Below are 21,339 nucleotides of genomic sequence, written 5' to 3' on the forward strand. Positions count from 1 at the left end.
ACTGATTACTATGTTTTGTTATTTCTCATTACCTTCATAATGACTGCAAAAGACTGCTTTATAATACATAAATATATTTTTACAATACATATATTGAATTCGTTCCTAGAGATGCAGTAAGAACCCAACCTTTGGTGATAAGAACTGCAGCAAAAAAGTCTACTTACACAATGTGGGAATTTGTAATTCAGTGACACATTAGCCACAATGAGGAAAGAATTCATTATTGGCTAAATTGCATGCCTGTGAACCACACTTAACTACTGCTATAGCTAATCAGTACTCTCTTATTGTAGTTAACACTGGTGGTCCATGCACTGTGGTGGCATAGCCACCTTCCCATTCACTCTCCCACCCACATGCACACACACGCACGCACACACACACACACACACACACACACACACACACACACACGCACGCACACACACACACACACACACACACACACACACACACACACACACACACACACAAATCAACTTACCCAACACCTGTTTCTAAGTTGACTGAATGACCCTGATGTCTCCTTTTATCCTTCATGAATAACTGAATGTCAGATATTAGAGTTTCATATCTTTTTTTTTTTGCAGAAACTGCATCATGATTCCAAACCTTCTGCTCTATTAACTTTGTATGTGACTCAGAGTCATATTTCAAAAATTCTCCCTTGTCTTGACTAGTGATCCTCTTGACTTTGTCCTGAAGCCACCCCCCACATGGCTACACCCCATCCATCTCAGCTATCTGTCCCTGATTTTACATGATGCCCCTAATATTGCATCTTAGGTATCCTGTCCTTTGTAACTCATGAACTGTTTCAGTCATTGAATAATACCAGAGATTAGAGTGTGATACTTTTAATCAGGACCGGCCTTTGGTCAGCTGGTGCTTAGACAAAAAAATCTCCACAGTACCGCCCAACACCACCCTGTGCCCCCATCCTGGTCTACCTACACCATCCAGATTACTAGAAAAGCGCCCCAGCTAGAGCGGCGCCCTAGGTGGCTGCCTATTTGGCCTATGCATATGGCTGGCTATGTGTTTAATTATGTGAAAAAATGTTTGCACCACTTACAAATGATTTAGTGTAGTATGTTGTTGTTTCCTGTGTCAAGAATTCAGTGTTTGAAGCCCCCCCTTCTGAGTTTACATTTTTTTAATGTCTTAGGTAATATTTTAAATTACCCCTGGTCTCTAGTGGTGGTACAAATGGTTAATATTTTCTGGGTAACCAGTAGGGTTATCCCTGTTGTTTAGTGTGTCCCCCTCACCCCAGATCCTTCATGCTGTAAAGTTGCATGTTTTTTTAAGTGTTTTAAGCCACACTATCCAGAGTTATGCCTGTCATCTAGAGTTCTACATGCGCCACATCTCTCATGCTGCAAAACTTTAGATCTTTTGTAAGTGCCTTTAAGCCACAATACAAAGAGTTAACCCTGGGGTCTAGTGTCTCTCCAACAAGATTGCAGGATTTGTTCATTAATCAAGAGGAGTATGGAGGCAAGACAGCACCCCCCCCAAATACATACACATACAGCCCCCACCCGGTCACACTCATGTACACAGTCACCCATTCACACAAACATACCCTACCCCTAACTAATTTCCCAACTGTGACCTCCCAGGCAGACACACACTAACCCATATGCTCACACATACTGCTCCACACATACCTGCACACATACACACAGACATGCACGCATGCACACACATGCACACACACACACACACACACACACACACACACACACACACACACACACACACCAGCACACCTTGTCCACTAAACTCCCCAGCACTTACCTCTATTGTGATGGGCGAACATGTGTGGCCATGTTTCTTTGCAATTGCTCTTCTGCATAAATACCTTACAGCAGGCAGTTCTAGGGGAAAGCACATGGCTAATAGGCCTCTCCACCAGAATGCCTCATCAACATTTAGCAGAGCCACAAAGACAACCCGCTGAAATGCTCCCCATCTTCATGCTAAAGCAACATATGAAGGCTGTCACCCCTTGTACACCTCATCATAGCCTTTCTGAATCAGTCCCATAATGCATGTCAAGTACAGGTTTCATTTCAGAAGGTAAAAATATTTGTAAACTATAAAACCAAAAAGTATTTTAATTAAAGTCTTCCCCAGTGACAGAAGTTAAAGTTCAAGGGATCATAATTGTTCCCATCAGATTTCAAATAATTAAGTGTCTTTAACGAAAACTGTACTTTCATATCAAACATTTTTATTGAAAACATAAATAAATCACAATAAACTATACTAAGCTATAAGTTTTCCAACATAAGCCGGCATCCACTGATGGTCTGCAGATGAGGTTATAGTAAATTTAAATCACAAATCCATGGATATCAGTAGATGTCTATTTTGTGAACTTGTGTGCATTTGTAACTAAAGGAGCTACTGCCAGCCCAGCTATCTAGAAATTTGTAAATAATTATGTCATTTGTGAATATTAATATGATTTATATAGAAGCGTAACAGAAGGAGATACTACCAGCCCAGCTATCTGGAATTCTGTAAATGGTTGTGTGTCATTTGTGAATATCAGCATAATGCAATTGCTTGTGATACCACTATATTAGAACTGTATGTTATGTGTATATCAAACTGCTGGAACAGAAGAGATATTTTTAAAGTACTGAGCAGAAATGTTTATGCACTATTGTTACAGTTTAGATATATATATATATATATATTTAACAAGGGAGATTGAAATACAGGAGATTAACTTGCAAAACTTAAGAATAGTTGAGACTGAAGTATTTTATTTCTGGGCCATAAACAAAAGATGCTATCTCTCAGTTTCAGTACAGTAACAAACACAATGTCTAGAACTAGAAGTTTTTTCTATTGTCTTTAAATGTGGAGGAATGTAAATTATTTTACAACTTCCACCATTTGCCTTAGATTTAAGATAAGTCTTTGTTTATGTATTTTTCACAGAGAGATTCTAAATGCTGGCAGTTTCTAGCAATGGTGGTTTTCAACTGGGATACTGAGATGACAAGAAGTGATGTCATGCTGCAAGTATCCCATCAGCAATATTTGAAATATTAATTTAAGACGTCTCTAAGACAGTGACTGAGCATTTAGTATTTTGTCTTTGACCTGACAGAATCAGCTGGGAAACCCACTCACTACATCTGTCTTGTCTTGCTATGAGTAAGTGAGCCTAGGGTACAGTAATTTCTCTTAGACAGAGTTAGGAATATAGTGAAGCATAATTTAGATGTTTTTCTTTATTTATTTGAGACTGTCCTGCCATGTTGTTTTAAATAGTTCCTGTGAATTTGAACTCTGAAGTTACTGTGATAATTTACTGAGTATTTTATTTTTCATTATTTATTATTAAATATATTTAAACCTATTTTTGTGCTGATATTTGTGAGACATACTTAAACTCTTAGAGTACTTGTATATCTATTTGGTGACACTGTGCATGACACTCCTAATAGCCTTGTTCTTGGTCTAACTACCATTTGGATTAATAGTAACATTATACAGTAAGATTGGACACCCTTTGCTAAGGACCTTAAAGTAGCTGATAAGTAGTGGCTGGTGGCAGTGAAAACTACCTTATAGTCTGGGCAGAAAGAGACATAGCTAGTAAACCTGTATCAGCTTTTCCCATGTGTGTGAGTGTGTGTGTGTGTATAAATCAAATCTCTAAGTGTGTGTGAGTGATCTACTTCACCAGGGACACGAAGCACTGGTTGCTCATAGAGGGTGCTGGAGGTCTTGGTTTGGCCACTCAGCTGAGATCTCAACCCTATAGCTGTGCCAGTGGGGAGTCTTATTGGGGATCTGGAGAATGAGGGAGAAACCAACCCCAGACTAACTGTGCTCTATGTGTGCTCTTAAGGGAAATTGCACTTTTGTGTACTTGCCACTGCAGTGGTGGTGCTGCGGTAGTGTTGTCGCCTCACAGTTAGACATTGTACATTCGATTCTCAGTTAGAGCGTCTTCTGTGTGTCGACATGTGTGAATGGGCATTCCTTCGTTGAAGGTTGTGCGTTAGGCCCGGCAAGCCAGCATGTAAAAATCTACTGCCAATCATTAGCAGACTGGAGTTCCGCTGTGGTGACCCCTAACCAGGAAAAGCCGAAAGACAGTTTTTGTGTGTGTACTTGTCATGCTCCCAGTGTGTACATCCCCCACTGTTGCCATTGGTAAGGATTGAGGCTCCTTGATTACTGGGCCAGTGCTGGGGAATCACAGCATTGTTAAAGATCTGTATTCAGTTAAACCAGTGTACTAGCATATTTCTATATTTTCATATGCAATTTGTACCTCACTGTCATGGTTCCTTAAGTTAGCTCACCTTATGGGTAACTCCCATGTTTAAAACATCTGTTTCTCCTACAAATATAATCATAATCATTTATTCCAGTCTGAAAGATACAAGTAATAAACTTGCTCTCAAGTAAACAGAAAGTTGAAACTTTTTTTCCTGTTTGCCCGATGCAAAGACTGACTTTATTATTTCTGATTCTGTAAATTTACTACTAGACAAAGCAAAGTTCATTAAGAGTATTTCCCAAGTAGACAAAAACTTGCTCTGTAAAAATCCTCATTAAATAACAGTATTTTATTCATTCACAAATATTTTGTAAAACTATGGTACTAAGTATGAAGTTTTTCTTCTTAAAAATTTATGTGCTATAACTAGGTCATTATATAACTTGTGTTAACACTCTATTTAAACAATGATTCCGATGTATCACCTGGGGAAAAATTTGCAAAGAAAAGTTGTTAGCCCTTAAGAAATGTTTACAATAATTTAGCTCCTTTCCCAGGTAACTGGTTTGATTTGAGATTTGGGTGACTGACAGAGCTGCAGGGAGAGATGGGTGCTCATCAATGATGTTCCCTAAGGGGAGGCATAGTCCAAAGATGGGAGTTGCCCTCAGTCATAGTCAACAGGCATAACAGTGGAAGTGGGTAAGGTATAAAAAAGAAAATTAATCTGGACAGAATCACAGATGCTGAGCCCCCAGGACAACCTTAGGATCCACAACTAACCCTGGCAGTACTGGAGTAGTCCAGACAAGTAGGAGGATGGATGGCAGAACCAGCATGTGTGTGAGCCACTGGGGAAAGAGCCAGTAGGATGATATCTGAGCGGACCAAAAAATAAATCATTTAGTCCTTTTATCTACTTTTTTCCTTTATGTGTTTATGGAAGATGAGCATAAGTTCTGTTAGCAGTTGTTTTCCTGTTTACAAGTGCCCATTTTAAGTAATATTGAACTTGTTTCTGTCAAGAGTTATTAATATTACATATGACTGGTATGACCTACAAGTATTACTCATTTTAGATGAAAATTAGGTTGCATTACACAAATATGGTGACAAAGTACAAATCCTTTCCTTCCTAATTCTCTGTCATTCTATTCTTCCATTTTTAAGAAAACATTTTATGGGCAGCGCAGTGGTATGGGCGGTGCAGTGGTGCAGCAGTTAATGCTGTCACCTCACAGCAAGAGATTCTCCAGTTCGATTCTTGGCTGGGATGCCTTCTGTGTGGAGTTTGCATGTTCTCCCTGCATTCGCGTGGGTTTCCTCCGGGTACTCCGGTTTCCTCCCACATTCTAAAGACAATCTGGAGCATTTCTCCCCGGGCCTCCGCTGAAAACAGGATCTGTGGAACGTAGTCAGACATTCCCGGTCAACAAATGTTAAATAAATTTAATCCAAGTCAGATGTAATGGTGAGTCAGAGTCTATCATGGAAACAACAGGCACAATGCAATAAACAACTCTAAAAATGTATTACTCTAGCTCGCTGTTATACTCTCACTTACACAAAGATCTTAGGGCAACCAGGTAGTATATGCAAAGCATGTTTGGAGGCAAATGGTAATAGCATCTGTGATAATGTGAGTTATTGGAAGCTATGCCAGGAGAAGCAGGGCAGTGGATGTGAAACATATGCCAGCATAGCTACCTGGAGTTTTGTAAATAATTGTATGTCATTTGTATAGCAAACTGATTTGTACAGGTGCTTGTGTTGAAAATGTATTTGTAAAGTTGCTTGTGTTGAAAATGTACCAACAGCTGGTCCTGCTGGACAGAAGAGAAATACACCTGTATGTCAGACTGCATTGTAACTGTTGAAATTAATATATTGCAATAGATGATACTGGAGGAGAAGATGTTAATCTCAGTCCAGCTAACTTTGAAAAAAATAGTCTAAAATTAAATTACCTAGTTTAGGCCACAAAGATTTTATCTTACAGTTCTGAATACAGCCAGAGACAAAATGTCTATGAACACCAGGACTAGAAATCCTACTGCTATTGTCCTCAGGAGTGAACTAATTGCTACCCTGGAAGGGTGTAAGTTTTTTAAATGGTTTTACAGCTTCCGGATGCCATAACACATCTTAGCAAACCCCTATGTGTGTTATAATGGTCTCCTTCTGTTTGTTGATAACACACTTTCTCGACAAACAGAAGGTCGAACCCACTTAAGCGAAAGTGCACTACATCAGAAGTGCACTTCCGCAAAAGCTGATTCGCCGAAGCACGTTACAGTGGGGATAAGGAAATATATCCTTTTCCCCACTGTAATGCGATTTTGGAGTTAATGTGTTTAAGTAAGGGGGTGTTAATAGTAGGTTTTTTTTTCCCCCTGATTCGGTGAATCTGCTTTTGCGAAAGTGCACTTTTGATGTAGTGCACTTTCACGGAAGTGAGGTTTTACTTTTCTTTTTTAAGACTGTGCAATTTCGATAAAGAAAAGTAGACCCATTATAACACATATGTGCTAGATTCTGGTTCATTTTCTAGTAGTGTGGGAATCAGAGGTCAGATGAACAGATGTATATTATGTCATTCTGTAATACAGCACTGAAATAATGTTTTAATACTAGATGGAAGAGAAATCTCAGGGTAGTCTGTTTATGAAACTGACAAAGAAGGACCACTCACCTACATCATCTTGCCTTGCTCTAGTAAGTGAACTTAAATCAGTCAGGAAAATATATTGAGATTAGTTAAGTATTGCTTTTCTGTATCTGTGTAAATCTTTCCATCAGTGTAATTTTTAATATTTCCTGTGTCTGAAACTCTGGTGTTTATTGTAAATATATATTTAGTATTTCCATGTTCTTTTATTATTTATTATTAAATATATTTAAACCTTTCACTGTGGATGGTCTTTTAGAGAATATTTTAAACTTCAAGAGTTCTCTGCTTGTTGACATCAAGATCTTTGTCAGAACAATGATTAAAAATGGATGGGAAGATAGAAAATGAGAAATCATTTAAAAAATTGTTACAGACTGTTTACGGTTATTGCACATTTTTCCTTGTTTGTAGTTCACTGTCTGACCATGTCAGGGTTAGCCACTCAGCGGTGTAAACATTGGCTCTAGGAGATTTAGTCACATTGGCTAATATGGACCCTATGTAAAACTGGAAAAAGGGGGGATGAATAAGATGACATACTCCATGGCCTGAAATATATATTTTTGAATTATTTGAATCTTAGAGGAACAAGCATAAAAATATAGTCAGACCACCACGGCTTCATGGCAGATAAAAAGTAACAATAATTTATTGAAAAAAAGATAAGAGCTTTCATGTTGTAATAACCAACGCTTCTTCATATCACATAAAACACACTGAGACAATGTAATTTAAAATAGAAACATCCAATAAAAACAATGCATCCATAAATATAACCAGTCAGGGGTTTAACACAATTACCTATTCCTTAAAGCTGATTTTAAATGAACATGCCCATTAAGACCAGGATATCTATCTGCTTGTAGTTTCAAGATCCATTTAAGTTCAGCCATTTCAGTAAAGTTTTGCAAATCACCCCCCCACCAACATTTACTACATATACATTGAAGTACCCTAAAAACAAAACTGTATCCTATATTATCCTAGCTACATGTAAATGCTGCAAAGGTTTCTATGTTGGTAAGACCAACAGGAAACTGAAGGACAGGATTTTTAACCATCTATATGATATTAGGATTGGCAATGAGCAAAATGCCTGAGTTAAACATATTAAAGATAATACAGGACACAGTTTTGTTTTTAGGGTACTTCAGTGTATACATAGTAATGTTAGGGGGGGTGATTTGAAAAACTTTACTGAAATGGCTTAACTTAAATGGATCTTGAAACTACAAGCAGATAGATATCCTGGTCTTAATGGGTATGTTCCTTTAAAATTAGCCTTAAGGAATAGGAAATTGTGTTAAACCCCTGATTGATTATATTTATTGATGCATTGTTTTTATTGGATGTTTCTATTTTAAATTACCTTGTCTCTGTGTGTTTTATGTGATCTGAAGAAGCATTGGTTGTTACAATGTGAAAGCGCTTATCTGTTTTCAATAAATTATTGTTTCTTTTTATCTGCCATGAAGCCATGGTGGACTGACCATATTTTTATGCTTGTTCCTCTAAGATTCAAATAATTCAAAAATATATATATTTCAGGCCAAGGAATATGTCATCTTATTCATCCCCCCTTTTCCCAGTTTTACATAGGGTCAATATTAGCCAATGCGACTAAATCTCCTAGAGCCAATGTTTATACCGCTGTGTGGCTAACCCTGACATGGTCAGACAGTGAACTACAAACAAGGAAAAATGTGCAATAACCGTAAACAGTCTGTAACAATTTTTAAATGATTTCTTCATTTTCTATCTTCCCATCCATTTTTAATCATTGTTCTGTCAAAGATCTTGACGTCAACAAGCAGAGTAAAACAGATTAGGGCTCTTTATCCCAGCAAGAGTCTGAGGCTATCCTCTGGAATCCTTGACTGTTCATAGGCAAGCAGTGATGTTTCTCCATGATTATCTGAATCTGTTTCAGGGCCTGCTTCCATTGGGCAATAATAACTAGTACACTTCCTACAGGAGGTAACTAGGGCCATCATGACTAAGTGCCCAAACTACACCAGTTAACTCCTCTCAGTCTGGTGGAGTAGAGGTTGTAATATGAGATCCTTTCAGACTCTAGAGCTCCCCATTCTGTCATAGAAACTGAATGTAGTTGTTCTGCAAAAGAACCAAATTTCCACGCTCTTATCTGTTTTCTCATCCTGTCAGTTACTATCCAAAGCTCATGATCACAGGTAGCTCACCAGTAGCTCCATCTTCATGACTCAGCTCTCACCTTACCACTATAACCCGGTAGGATGGCTGCCATTCTGTCATCACAGTTTTAATCCACTTCTCTTTCTCCAAACACTCTTTATCTTCACTTGCTAGAAAGACTCCCAGATATTTTAACTTCTTAGTTTGAGATAGCTGTTCCTCCTTTGCTCACACAGAACAATTAACTGTTTTTCAGGAGATAATCACATCTGAGCAGGAGGTTGTAATTTTTAACCCAGCTATTTCATACTTAGCACTGAACTGCACTTGTCTACATCAGAGATTGTAGACCATTGAGGCTAAGAGGATAACATCTGCAAAACAGAAAGATGCAGACATTATGTCCCCAAAGTGGATACTCTACAGTCTTCAGTTGTGCCTCAATATCCTGTCAATAAAAATAACACATAGGAGCTGAAGCAAGATACACCCATTAGAGCCCTAAAGCCATCTTGAAAGTATCTGGCATAATGCTGTAGTCATAAACACAATGCTAGTTTGTAAATGCAGGCATTGAATGGTACACAGCAACAATGCTGAAAGCATACACCTTTGTAGCACCTCACAGAAAATATTCTGGAACATGTCATCATATACCTTCCCCAGAACAAAAAAACACATGTAAGTCATACTGGCAAAATCCCATGATCGCTCCAGTATTTGTGCAAGGACGAAGAATTGATCCACCATTCCACATCCATGATGGAATCCATATTTCTCCTTACAAAATCAGAGACTCAGTCATCAAATTGTCTCTTTCCCACACTCTAGTACAGGCATTGCCAGATAGATGGATGAGCATCATCCATCTGTAAGTGTGACACACTTAGCTGCTCTGCCTTTTTTAAAATGCAGGGGATTCTGTATGGTCTAGATAAGATTCAATGTTTTTGTGAGGGTCTTGGGATTTATATATATATGTGTGTGTGTGTATGTGTGTGTGTGTGTGCGTGTGTGTGTGTGTGTGTGTGTGTGTGTGTGTGTGTGTGTGTGTAAATATATATATATATATATATATATATATATATATATATATATATATATATATATATATATATATATGTGTGTGTGTGTGTGTATACATATATATATAAAATATATGTGTGTGTGAGTGTGTGTGTGTGTGTGTATACACACACACACACACACACACATATATATATATATATATATATATATATATATATATATATATATATCAGAAAAATTGCCACCCAGGCTAATTATTCCATTGATAAGACACCCTTTAGAGTTGACCCGGTAGCCAGGGATCTGGGAACATATGTAGAAAGTAATCTAGCCATTCCAAGGAGGTCACAGTGTCATTTTATTCAGCTATTATCAGACTCATCATTGAGTATAATGCCCCATTTGGCATGTACTTCAGCAGGCATATGCAAAGTTTGTATTGCCCACAAAGGTTCCTTACCAGAAGACTGCACACTGTCCTATACAAATCACCTTAAAGCTCTGTCTCTGTACTCAGTCTCCTACCTATGCCTGACATATAAGGCATCCTCTGATCCAGCTCTGATGGACCTTTTGCACATCTGCAAAATGAAGAGCATCAGAACCATGAGATCCAAAGATTTAAATTTTGCTTCTGACATAAGTAAGTCATGCTGGTGAGTCACGTATGTGTCTCAGAGGACTCCCCTGCTCTGGAACAGGCTCCCCATCCATGTAAAGTAGAGTCCATCTCTAACTTTATCGAAGCTTAACCCTGACTAATGGATGGGAAATCAGAAATTCACTGAAGGTCTGTTCCCTATGTCTCTAATAGACAGAGGCAGACAGTAATGCCCAGACTAACATACCCACCCACATAACCTCTAGAAACTTCCTAACATGCCACTCTTAAAAATGCCCATGACACATAGGGATACAATTGGGTTGGACTGAATGGCTAGACTTATAAAGGCCTTGGTGTTCATTAACCTAGTATATACATATGAACCTATTTGAAGTATCTTGCTAGAATGGTAAAGATGAGATTCCAACTTAATACCAAATGGTACCTTTTGGAAATTGCACTTTAATGCCATTCAGCATTTCATCCTCATTCAAATGTTATTTTTCACTAAACAGTTCTGTCTTTTACTGTGTTTCATGTACACACACACACACACACACTCACACACACACACACACACACACACACACACACACACATGCACACACACACACACACACACACACACACACACACACACACACACACACACACACACACACACACACACACACACACACACACACACACACTCACACTGTTTTGGAAATCTGTCTTTCTCTGTCTTTCATGCACACATACCAGAGGAAACATTAGTTGTTAGAATACCACGAGCAGACAGGAAACAGGATCCAAAAAATATTTATTCTTCTTTAGCGCCTCGACTGAACTAGTCTTCAAGATGTACGCAATACAAATGACAAAACATTCCCCTTCCCCAAAACATTAGTTGTTGCATGTTCTATCAGCAGACACCTCGGACTTCGCTTAAGTGGCTCGGCATGGTATGATACCTTAAAAGACGGTAAGATGGGAATGTCATAAATGTATGTTTTGAAGACAGATGATCAATAATTTTACCTAAATGCTAAATACAATGAAATATGAAGAAAAAGGGTGAAGTAGAAGGCCTAACTGTAACCTTAGCTTACTTCTGAATATTCAAAAATAGTTTGTTTCTTTGTTCAGAGTGACACTACATTCTAATTACCTGTATCTTTTTTGGATGCCAGCATGCAATAATGGTATCTGTTGGCACATGTTATATTATAGCTTATTCTTGTTTCCTTGTTCTATGTTTTCAGAAAGGGGTGGTTCATCGAGACCTGAAGTTAGAGAACATCCTCCTAGATGAACACCGAAGAGTAAAGGTAAGGACACAAAAAGCAGAACATCTAATCCTAGTAATCAAACACTAGATAGTAAATGTAACAAAGGAATGTGTAAAATACATAACATTTAATCATGGTAGTCAGTTATTAGACAGTAATCTTAACACTAGAAGGTGAGTTTTGCTAATTGATGTTAATGTTTTATTTTAATTTATCCATATGTTTATCTGGGTGATGTCTGTGATTGACTTTTTTGGAGATGATGACGGTCACAAGTGCAAGGCTATATAAGATATATATAGACAGTTTAGAACAATCAGTCAGTGAACATGTGGTGTCCATAACAACTGATCTATCTACTGTGCACTAATTATCATACATTTTTTGAGATGAATAAAGATTTCAGCAAAGGGCACTTCCAATTCTCAAGTTAAAAATGATGGAAGAAAAGAGGAAAGGTTAGTATGCGAAAGAATAAACTTTGAAAAGTATTAATAATCTGAGGAGCATATTCCACTGTAACATTAACTGTGTTCATGTTACTTGACCTCTTTATACTTCTGTGAGCTATATATGTAAAAATGCCTCACGGATATTCCTTGTAATGTGCTGGCATATGAAACTTGACATACAAATAGACCATCTTCGGTAACAATTTCATAAAATTTAAAATTATGACATGATTCCTTTTCAGATAATGGCAAAATAAGGGAGTGCTGCATATAATTAAGGTGTTCAAAATCATGGACTGTAAAGCTACTAGTTGAACTGGGAATTGCAATAACAGTAAAAATAATTTATCAACATAGATAAGTGTAAAGGTAAAGCAAGGAAAATAGCAGATTATGAGGCAAGTTTAACTTTAGAAAAAAAACAGAGACAGATAAAAAGGAGTCACATTGATTTGTCAACAGCTGTTTCTCTGAGTGCCAGTAGATCAAAAATGATCAAACCATCTTCTGGCAACTTTGAAATACATTTTTTTGCAGAGGAGGCAAGCCTTCATGCATCACTTGATGTGGGGGGGAAATCCTCCACACACCCCAAATTTATATATACCTACTCTGAGGTTGCACAACAGTGAAAAAGGGTAAAAGCCTCCACTGTAACTGAAAAGTGTTTCAACGCATTGCCTCCAGTGCATCAGTAGTCGAAGAAATAGCTGCTGATTAAATGACTGCATCCCAGAAAAAAGAGAAGAATTGAAATATGTATTGCTTACTAAATGACTGCATCTCAGAAAAAAGAGAAGAATTGGAACCATCTACAAGCATTTGAGGGAGTGTGCATATTAGTTTGCTTTTGGGAAGCTCTGGGATCAGTGGAATAAAGAATATGTGATATAGACAGAAGAATGACTTTGGAAAGGAATATTAGCAAATACCCTACCCTGCTAAATGGTTGTGTGACTGAAGTATAATTTTAAAGTAAGAATTTTGGGGTGAAGCCTCTCACAAAAGGAATTAACCTTCTTCAAAAACATTTGTGAAATTGTTTTCAGTAATAGCAGGTATGCCTATATTCATATAGTATCTTCCTTTTTTTAGTATCTTACCTTTTTCATTTTCACAGTTGCAGTTTCATTCTTTTAGCATGGATTCAAAATACAAGGCATGCATTTAGTGATGAAAATCTTGAGACAACACTTTCAATCATTTTCTACTACAGGCAGAGTTTTATGAACATCACATTATAAGATCGTACTATAACAGATATGCTGCACTTCAGGCGGTGGCAAACAGTAAGGCATAGGAAATGCTGGGAAATAATCAGTAATACATACTTTTGTACATTGTAGAAAACAGTACATTTATTTATCTCGGGTACCTTTGATACTAGTAATGAAATCTGCAGCAGGAGTCCGCATACTGTGACATAACTTATTGTAACTATCAAATGAGAAAACTTAGAAATCTAAATAAAATTGAAATTTTTTTTATTTAAAAAGTGTGCTACTTCAAGTTCATGCAGGCATTTAGAACAGTTTATTATGCACTACATGACCATAATGTGTTAATTAGTAAAGAATATAAATACAGAGAAATAGTAATAAATGATTTAAAAAGTTCTTTGAAACGTCATCCTGTAAGTCGACTTGACAAAAGGATTTTGAAAAATTCCTGAAATTCAAAAGGGTGAAAAACTCAATTTTACTTGTTATTTGCTGGGGGGCAAGCCCCCTCCCATGTGTCTGAACTTAAATATACCAGCTCCACAGTTAGATCAACACAAAGAAGGGAGTAATCTCCCAAAACAAGTGCACCATTGCTGGTGCACCCTTAGAAACAGCACTGGTGATGATTTCTTATGGGAAACAGATTTCAACGTTATGCTATTCATCTTTCTTTTTTTACTTCATGCTGCTAATGTTCGAGCAATTTCATCTTAAGCATGTGTAGGGAGCCAGATTAGCTGAAAAAGTTCTGCAACATGCTGTCAGTTTATTTGTATCTAGTTATGGAAAAGTAAATGTCACAAGTGGCAATGTTTTAAGGAACTGATTTAAAAGTCTATTACAATACAACAACGAAAGTTGCCACAAGTGTTAAATACTTCTGTATCAAAAACTTCCACTATACATATAAGTGCATATAAGACTGACTTGTCAAATTTCATTTTAGGTAGTTTTTACTAGTGTCGCAATTTGCATACCAGAGTGCAGGGTTCATCACTGTTTACACCACATTGCTTAGCATCATCTGGAATTGCTTATAATAGTCATAGGGAAGTCTTTCCCACTCCCACCCAGTATAGTTCTTCAGCCAGTTATAGACAGCTGATTCCATCCAGTTCCAAAGAAAGTCTTGTGCTGTGGCAATATCTTTACTGATAATGTTATCCTTTAGCAAAAAGAAAGTTCCTGCTAAAGTAAGCCACCATTCACTCTGAATGACAAATCTATATATATTTTGATAGAATCATACCAAATGTGCAGTAAAATCATGTAAACATGGGAAAAATAAAATGTTGCAACATTAGCATTCCCTAGAATAAAATGATGTTTTTCTCATGAAAAATGTGACCTTCTCCCATAGCAATGCTTGCTACTGCAAAAAACCACCAGCTATTTTAGTCTGCCATATTTGTAATACTTACTGTCATTAGTCAACATGCTTTACACATAGCTACACCTGAAAACTAAAAAATAACCATCAGTTAGAAATGTACCAGTATGTTTGTCAGACTAATACTCCATATCTGGGCACTACTTTTTGTAGTAATCCAGCCACTTCTGTCAGGTATTCTTTATATTGAAGAATACTCTTTATTTGCTTATATGTTCTATTTTCCTATGTAACATGTTTGCAGTACTATAAATGAGTGTGAAACAATCATTTCAAGTAGTACATTGGCTTTTCCTCCTCTTGGCAGACCCATTTGGCAGAATGTTTGTCTGTTTCTATTTGACTGTCAAGCCTGGTATCTGCTGCCTGTGTTTGTGATTCACTTAGGCTGTTAGTCGATGTAGCAGGCCCTAACAGCAACAGCAGCAACAACAACAAAAGACAGAAAATGCCCTGAAATAAGTGACAAAAATGTTATAGGAAGGGGTGCAAATGTTTAAGTTCCAATATTTATTTTATTTATTGTTTATTAATCAGATAGGTGAGCTGGTGTAAAGACCTTTTTAGTCATAACCCAATTCATAGGACAAAGGCAAATACCTTGAAGCTGTAGAGGTTGAAAATTATATGCAGCAGTTAATTAACAGGTGTTCTATAGGTACTTGAGTCCCAAGCTCTAGCAAACCAGTATCTCAAAGCCAGGGACTCAAGCACCTTGTAGCTCATGTGAACTGCTGCTCATATTTGAACTCAAACTTGAGTTCAAGGAAGCAGCTGCGGAGAGGGGGTTGGAATTAGGGAGTTAGAGGGGGTATAGGCTTGAGAAGCAGAAGGGGAATTTTAGAGTTCGAGAGTGGGGGATTAGGATTAAGGAGTGTGAGGCAGTTTTAGTCCTAGGGAGCAGAAGAGGGATTTTAAGGTTAGGGAGGAGGATGTGAATTTTGGGATTAGAGAGAGGGAGGGGGATTTTACAGTTAGGGAATGGAAAGAGAGTTTCAGGTTTAGGGAGCACAAAGGGAGTTTAGGTTAATGAAGTGGGAAGGGAGTTTATAGAGTGAGAGGGGAGTTTTAAGGGTTAGGAAGCAATTGGGGAATTTAGGTTTAGAAAGGGGTAGAGTTTTAAGGTTAGGCAGCTATTGGGGACTTTTGGTTTAGGGAGGGGGTTGGAGTTTTAGGTTTTGGGAACAATCAGGGACTTCAGGATTAGGAACTGGAGCTTTATGGAAAGGGACCAACAAGTGGGGTTGGGAGCTGGGTGGGAGTTTTACGTTTAGGGTTTAGGTTCTCATAGGTCTATGCAGTTCAAAGGATCAGAAGTTGGGAGGGCTATGTAGTATAGGAAATCAGGCTAGTGGGAGTTCAAGCACTTGTGTTTTCGAGCAACTGGCAGCAAGCAGGTGTGTTGTGAGTTATTAACTCACAAGCACCTGTAGTAGACCTTAATTAACACACAGTAGGAACATTGTAATAAGTTGTATTCAAAATAATTTTACAAATACATAATTTTATAATTTTCTATATGTTTCTGTTGGCCTAGTGTCTGACAAATAATGCGTTTCTAAACAATAAATATTTACAGTTTTTGGAATGTTTATGGTAAGTGCCAGAATGTAAAGATCATAAAAAAGTACTACTAGTAAAATAGTAAAGGTTCTGTAGATGGTTTAGAGCATAAGGAGTGTGCAAATATGTTAAAATATGTATGGTATCCCTTACACCCAAAACAACTCAGTAAGCATTGATAAGCTTATATGCAATATAAATGAATCATCACTCTGAAGGTCTTATGCTATTGTTATTGCCATCTCACTAATGTCAGGTTCATTGTTAATATGTACCCTAATTCTTGTATTAGATTTTGTGACTTTTTAATATCAAACCATATATCTAAAACAAACTGTGTCTCTGTATATATCACGGATGTTTCCTTTTGCATTCTTTTACAAAGCACATAATAATAATCTGCTTAAAATAAAAACTAATCAGTGAGAAGCATCTGCTTGCAGTATAGCTGTCATTAGTAATACTTGTAATAATTTAACGTTCTCTTGCACATAAGCACCAACTAAGAAAATAGAAACAGTTACACAAAGATTTTATTTTTCTTATTCTTTCTTTTCTAATGTGCTTTTTTTAATCCCTCAGCTGGCAACCTGCAAGGCACTACCCCATCCCACTGATACCTCCATTGGAATTAGCAGTGTGATGCAGTAGTCAATAGTGGGTAAAATGTTACAAACTGGCAGTAGCCCCATGAATGTTCTATGTCTATTTTCTTAATATTTGACTACGAAGTAAAAATTGTTACTTTCTTTGAATGTCTTTATGTGTTACTAGATAACTGTGTAGATGGGACTGTTGAGGCCACACAATGTACTAGAGTCAAACATGGAATAGCTTATAGCACATACTTGTTACTTTGATTGGATGGGTTAGTACTCCTTGGAGAGTCCTTGTTCCTAATGCTGTCCAGTACTCTTCTCCAATTCAGTGCTTTTAATGTATATTACAGGAGTGCACAGTGCCTAGGTTTACATGTGTAGCATTTCTACATAGGTAAAACTGAAATAACTTTTAGAAGGAGGATCTATGAGCATTTGTATGCTGTGAGAAAACATGATGAAAATAATGCTATATACAGGCATATTAAAAATAATCCCAATCACTCTTTCTTATTTGGTATTCTGGAGGTTACTGGTAGTAATCCAAGAGGGGGTAATTGGAAAAACAACTTGGAGAGGGCAGAAATGAGGTGGCAATTGAGACTTAATGCCACGGTAACCCCAGGCATCAACGACAATGTATCTATAAAACCTGAATTGAAACATAGGGCCACTATTTTGTAACAGAAAAGAACCTAGTTCAGTAAACAACACTGCTTTCATTTACAGAAACATTAAAATTTACTAGACACTTTTTAACAGATTCTATAGGGTTAACATGATTTAAATCTTAATTAGTTAATTGCCAGTATAAAAGAGGGAGTGGGTTTTAGCAAACACAGTTCTGAAGAAGTCCTAGAGCAGGACGAAAGCGCTTGACTGTGTTGGATACACTACAGTTGTGTTCTATTTATTCTGTATGGTTTTTAAGCTATTTTATTGCTTTGACTGGCTGGAGTAATAAACCTGTGTTTTTACCAATATTTTGGATCATTTCATGCCTGTGGACTTTTTTGAGGCAACAGCACAGATTGGGTTGTTTGTTCCATGTGAAAACTTACTCTTGACTATTCTTGGTTTACTCACAGAATTACAGCAGTGGACAGTGTCTAGGTTAACAGATGTAAACTTACTCTTGACTATTCTTGGTTTACTCACAGAATTACAGCAGTGGACAGTGTCTAGGTTAACAGATGTAAACCTACTCTTGACTATTCTTGGTTTACTCACAGAATTACAGCAGTGGACAGTGTCTAGGTTAACAGATGTAAACTTACTCTTGACTATTCTTGGTTTACTCACAGATGCATATTGTACTTCTCTGCCACGTAATAGGGTGGCTTAATCGCAAGAGCTGTCCTTCACAGCTGTAGGGTCTGTGGTTTATTCCTGATTTCTGGTCACTGTTTGTGTGGACCTTAGTTTTACATATTCTTCCACATGTATTAGTGATGTTCCCTGGGTACTCCTGTTTTCTCCAACAGACATACTGGTTGATATATATATATATATATATATATATATATATATATATATATATATATATATGTGTGTGTGTGTGTGTGTGTGTGTGTGTGTGTGTGTGTGTGTGTGTGTGTGTGTGTGTGTGTTTCTGTGTTTTTTGTATTTACCCTTGCCCTTGTGGTCTACTGCCATAGGTAAAACGGGTCTGGGACAGTACTTAAATTAAAATGAAAGCAGCCATACTGCATTTCCTATGATTCCATTTTCTATCCAGTTCCTTTTAACTCATTTGTGCCAATAGCACTACATCTGTAATGTACAGAATGATGCCTACAGAATTTGTGCAGTAAGACACTCCTCCCTACCATGCCTGTATCCCATGTATGTGCTCACACTTTAAACATCTATGACCGCACTAAGCCATTCAGAAAAACTGACCAGCTTCTTGTAAGCTTTGCCCCAGGAGCAGAGGGAAAGCCCATCTGCAAACAAACCATTTCCAAATGGATATCATACTTTATCCGTTTTTGCTACAAACTACATGAGAAACCCATCCCTATGTCAATCTGTACACACTCCACTAGGGCAACCTCCACTTCCACTGCCTTCCTTAGAGGAGTACCTACCAGGGACCTATTAGAAGTGGCCACCTGGACCTCTGTCCATACTTTTACAAAGCATTACCACCTACCTCTCTTTTCAAAGTCTAGGGCAGGATTTGCCTCTGCAATTCTACAGGGCCTCCTGACCCATACCTAGGATTCTATCTATCCTTGCACCCTTTACCTCAGCTTTGCGAATCCCCCCACAGGTGATGACTGCAACAGTGAAACACGAAGAACATAGTACAGTTGTGTACACTTACCATAAATGTAGATTTTTGAGTGTATTCACTGTTGCGGTCTTGGTTTCCTTCCCTCCATCCCCTTTTCACATCTTCCCCTAGGGGACACATACTTCCCAAGGTGGGTCCTAGCCACCAGGACCACTTCTCTCTTTCCCCTTGTGCTTCTGACAGGTTAGGGCAAGAAAAACTGATGTAATGATGTCAGCTGCCTTGCTTTATAGTACTGGCAACCTGACATCAGACTGCAGGTGACAGTAGCCTGTGCACAAAAACATTGATTCTGGTATTCGGGCCGGCCGAGGGCTACCACAGCAGGGATAACCCCACAGGTGATGACTGCAACAGTGAATACACTCAAACATGTACATTTATTGTAAGTGTACACAACTGTACTTTATCATGCTGTCAGATTTCCATTGAAGATATCAGGCATATTACAGCTAGAAGGTATATCTGCTCTTGTTACCTATGAATCATGAATGATTTGCTAAAAACATGTTGACCCATTATTGTTATTAATGTGCTAAGTCATTCATTTCATCACAATTAGACAACTGATGTGTGTGTGTGTGTGTGTGTGTGTGTGTGTGTGTGTGTGTGTGTGTGTGTGTGTGTGTGTGTGTGTGTGTGTGTGTGTGGAGGGGTTGTAATGGGGTTTTAATGTATGTGTCTGTCAGCAACAAACTGAAATATATTTATCGGGCTATTGTTTATGTATTTATTCATTCTTTTAATCACAATCAGATATCTGTAGTGTGCTCATTCAATAAAATGGATCCAATTATTAGGCTATTCTGTGTGGTAGCACTATATGCATCTGACAGAACAAGCTAAAATATATCGCTTTGTTATTTGTGGATTTATTCCTGCATTTGATCACTTTTGGACATATGAAGTTTACATAATCAATAATGTGTCTGTATTTGATGGGCATGTGTGTCTACTTACTTGTGTGCATGTGTGTATGTATGGGTGTGTGGTTCCATGTGAATGTGTGATTGTGCATATTTGTATGTGTGTGTGTGTGTATGTGTGTGTGTGCGTGTTTGAAGTTTTGTCTGTTGGCTATGAAAGTGTGCGTGTGTGTGAATGTACTTATAATTGTGCCTATATGTATCCTTGTGTGTCTGTGTGTGGACATATGTATATATGTCTGTGCATGGGTGTATGTTTGTGTGTGTGTGTGTGTGTGTGTGTGTGTGTGTGTGTGTGTGTGTGTGTGTGTGTGTGTGTGTGTGTGTGTGTGTCTTGTAGTTGTGCTACATCTGCTTTTTTGGCAAGCTAGATGTAGATGACCTTATTGTCCAAACCTTACTGAGTGTGGATTCATGTGGAAAGATGTAACATACCTGATATTCCCTTTGGTTTATTAAGGCTGGCAGGGTTGGAGAGGGGGGAGCAGTAGTCCATTTTACTGAAACCTTCCCTAGGTAGTTTATGGGGGTTTATGTCACAGAAGCAATGGAACTGTCCCAAGGTAAACTGTGTTTTCGTAAGGGGGTATACCTTGCAGTGGGCAGGGGTAGCAGTAGAGGGGGTCACATGTGGGTATGTACTCCCACCCCCATGAAAGTGTATGCCACCCTGAGTGCCCCATTCCCTGGAATACTAAATGTCTCTTATACAATGAGCAGACTCAAATACTTGACCCTTTCCACATGTGCTATTACATCACAGGAGAGTGCAAATCTTTTGAAAAGGCTCTGAGTTGTATTTTACTGTATTTTTAAGTAGCAGTTAGGAGATGTCATTTACTGAATTTTTAAGCAACAGTTGGGAACTGTCTTTTACTTTATTTTTAAGTACTAGTCAGA

At 37.9% G+C, this 21,339-nt stretch overlaps 1 protein-coding gene across 1 annotated transcript in view; it reads left to right on the forward strand.

Moving 5' to 3' along the window:
* The window catches only part of LOC122807732 (NUAK family SNF1-like kinase 1), a 721,770-nt gene that overhangs the window by 383,477 nt on the left and 316,954 nt on the right, over positions 1-21,339 (forward strand). The window contains exon 4 of the mRNA XM_044078715.1: positions 11,961-12,026. Within this exon, the coding sequence (XP_043934650.1) occupies positions 11,961-12,026 (66 nt within the window). The remainder of the gene's footprint in view (positions 1-11,960; positions 12,027-21,339) is intronic.

The sequence above is a fragment of the Protopterus annectens genome, chromosome 7.part1 (assembly GCF_019279795.1).
Source record: "Protopterus annectens isolate FY-2018-M chromosome 7.part1, PAN1.0, whole genome shotgun sequence".
NCBI lineage: Eukaryota > Metazoa > Chordata > Ceratodontiformes > Protopteridae > Protopterus > Protopterus annectens.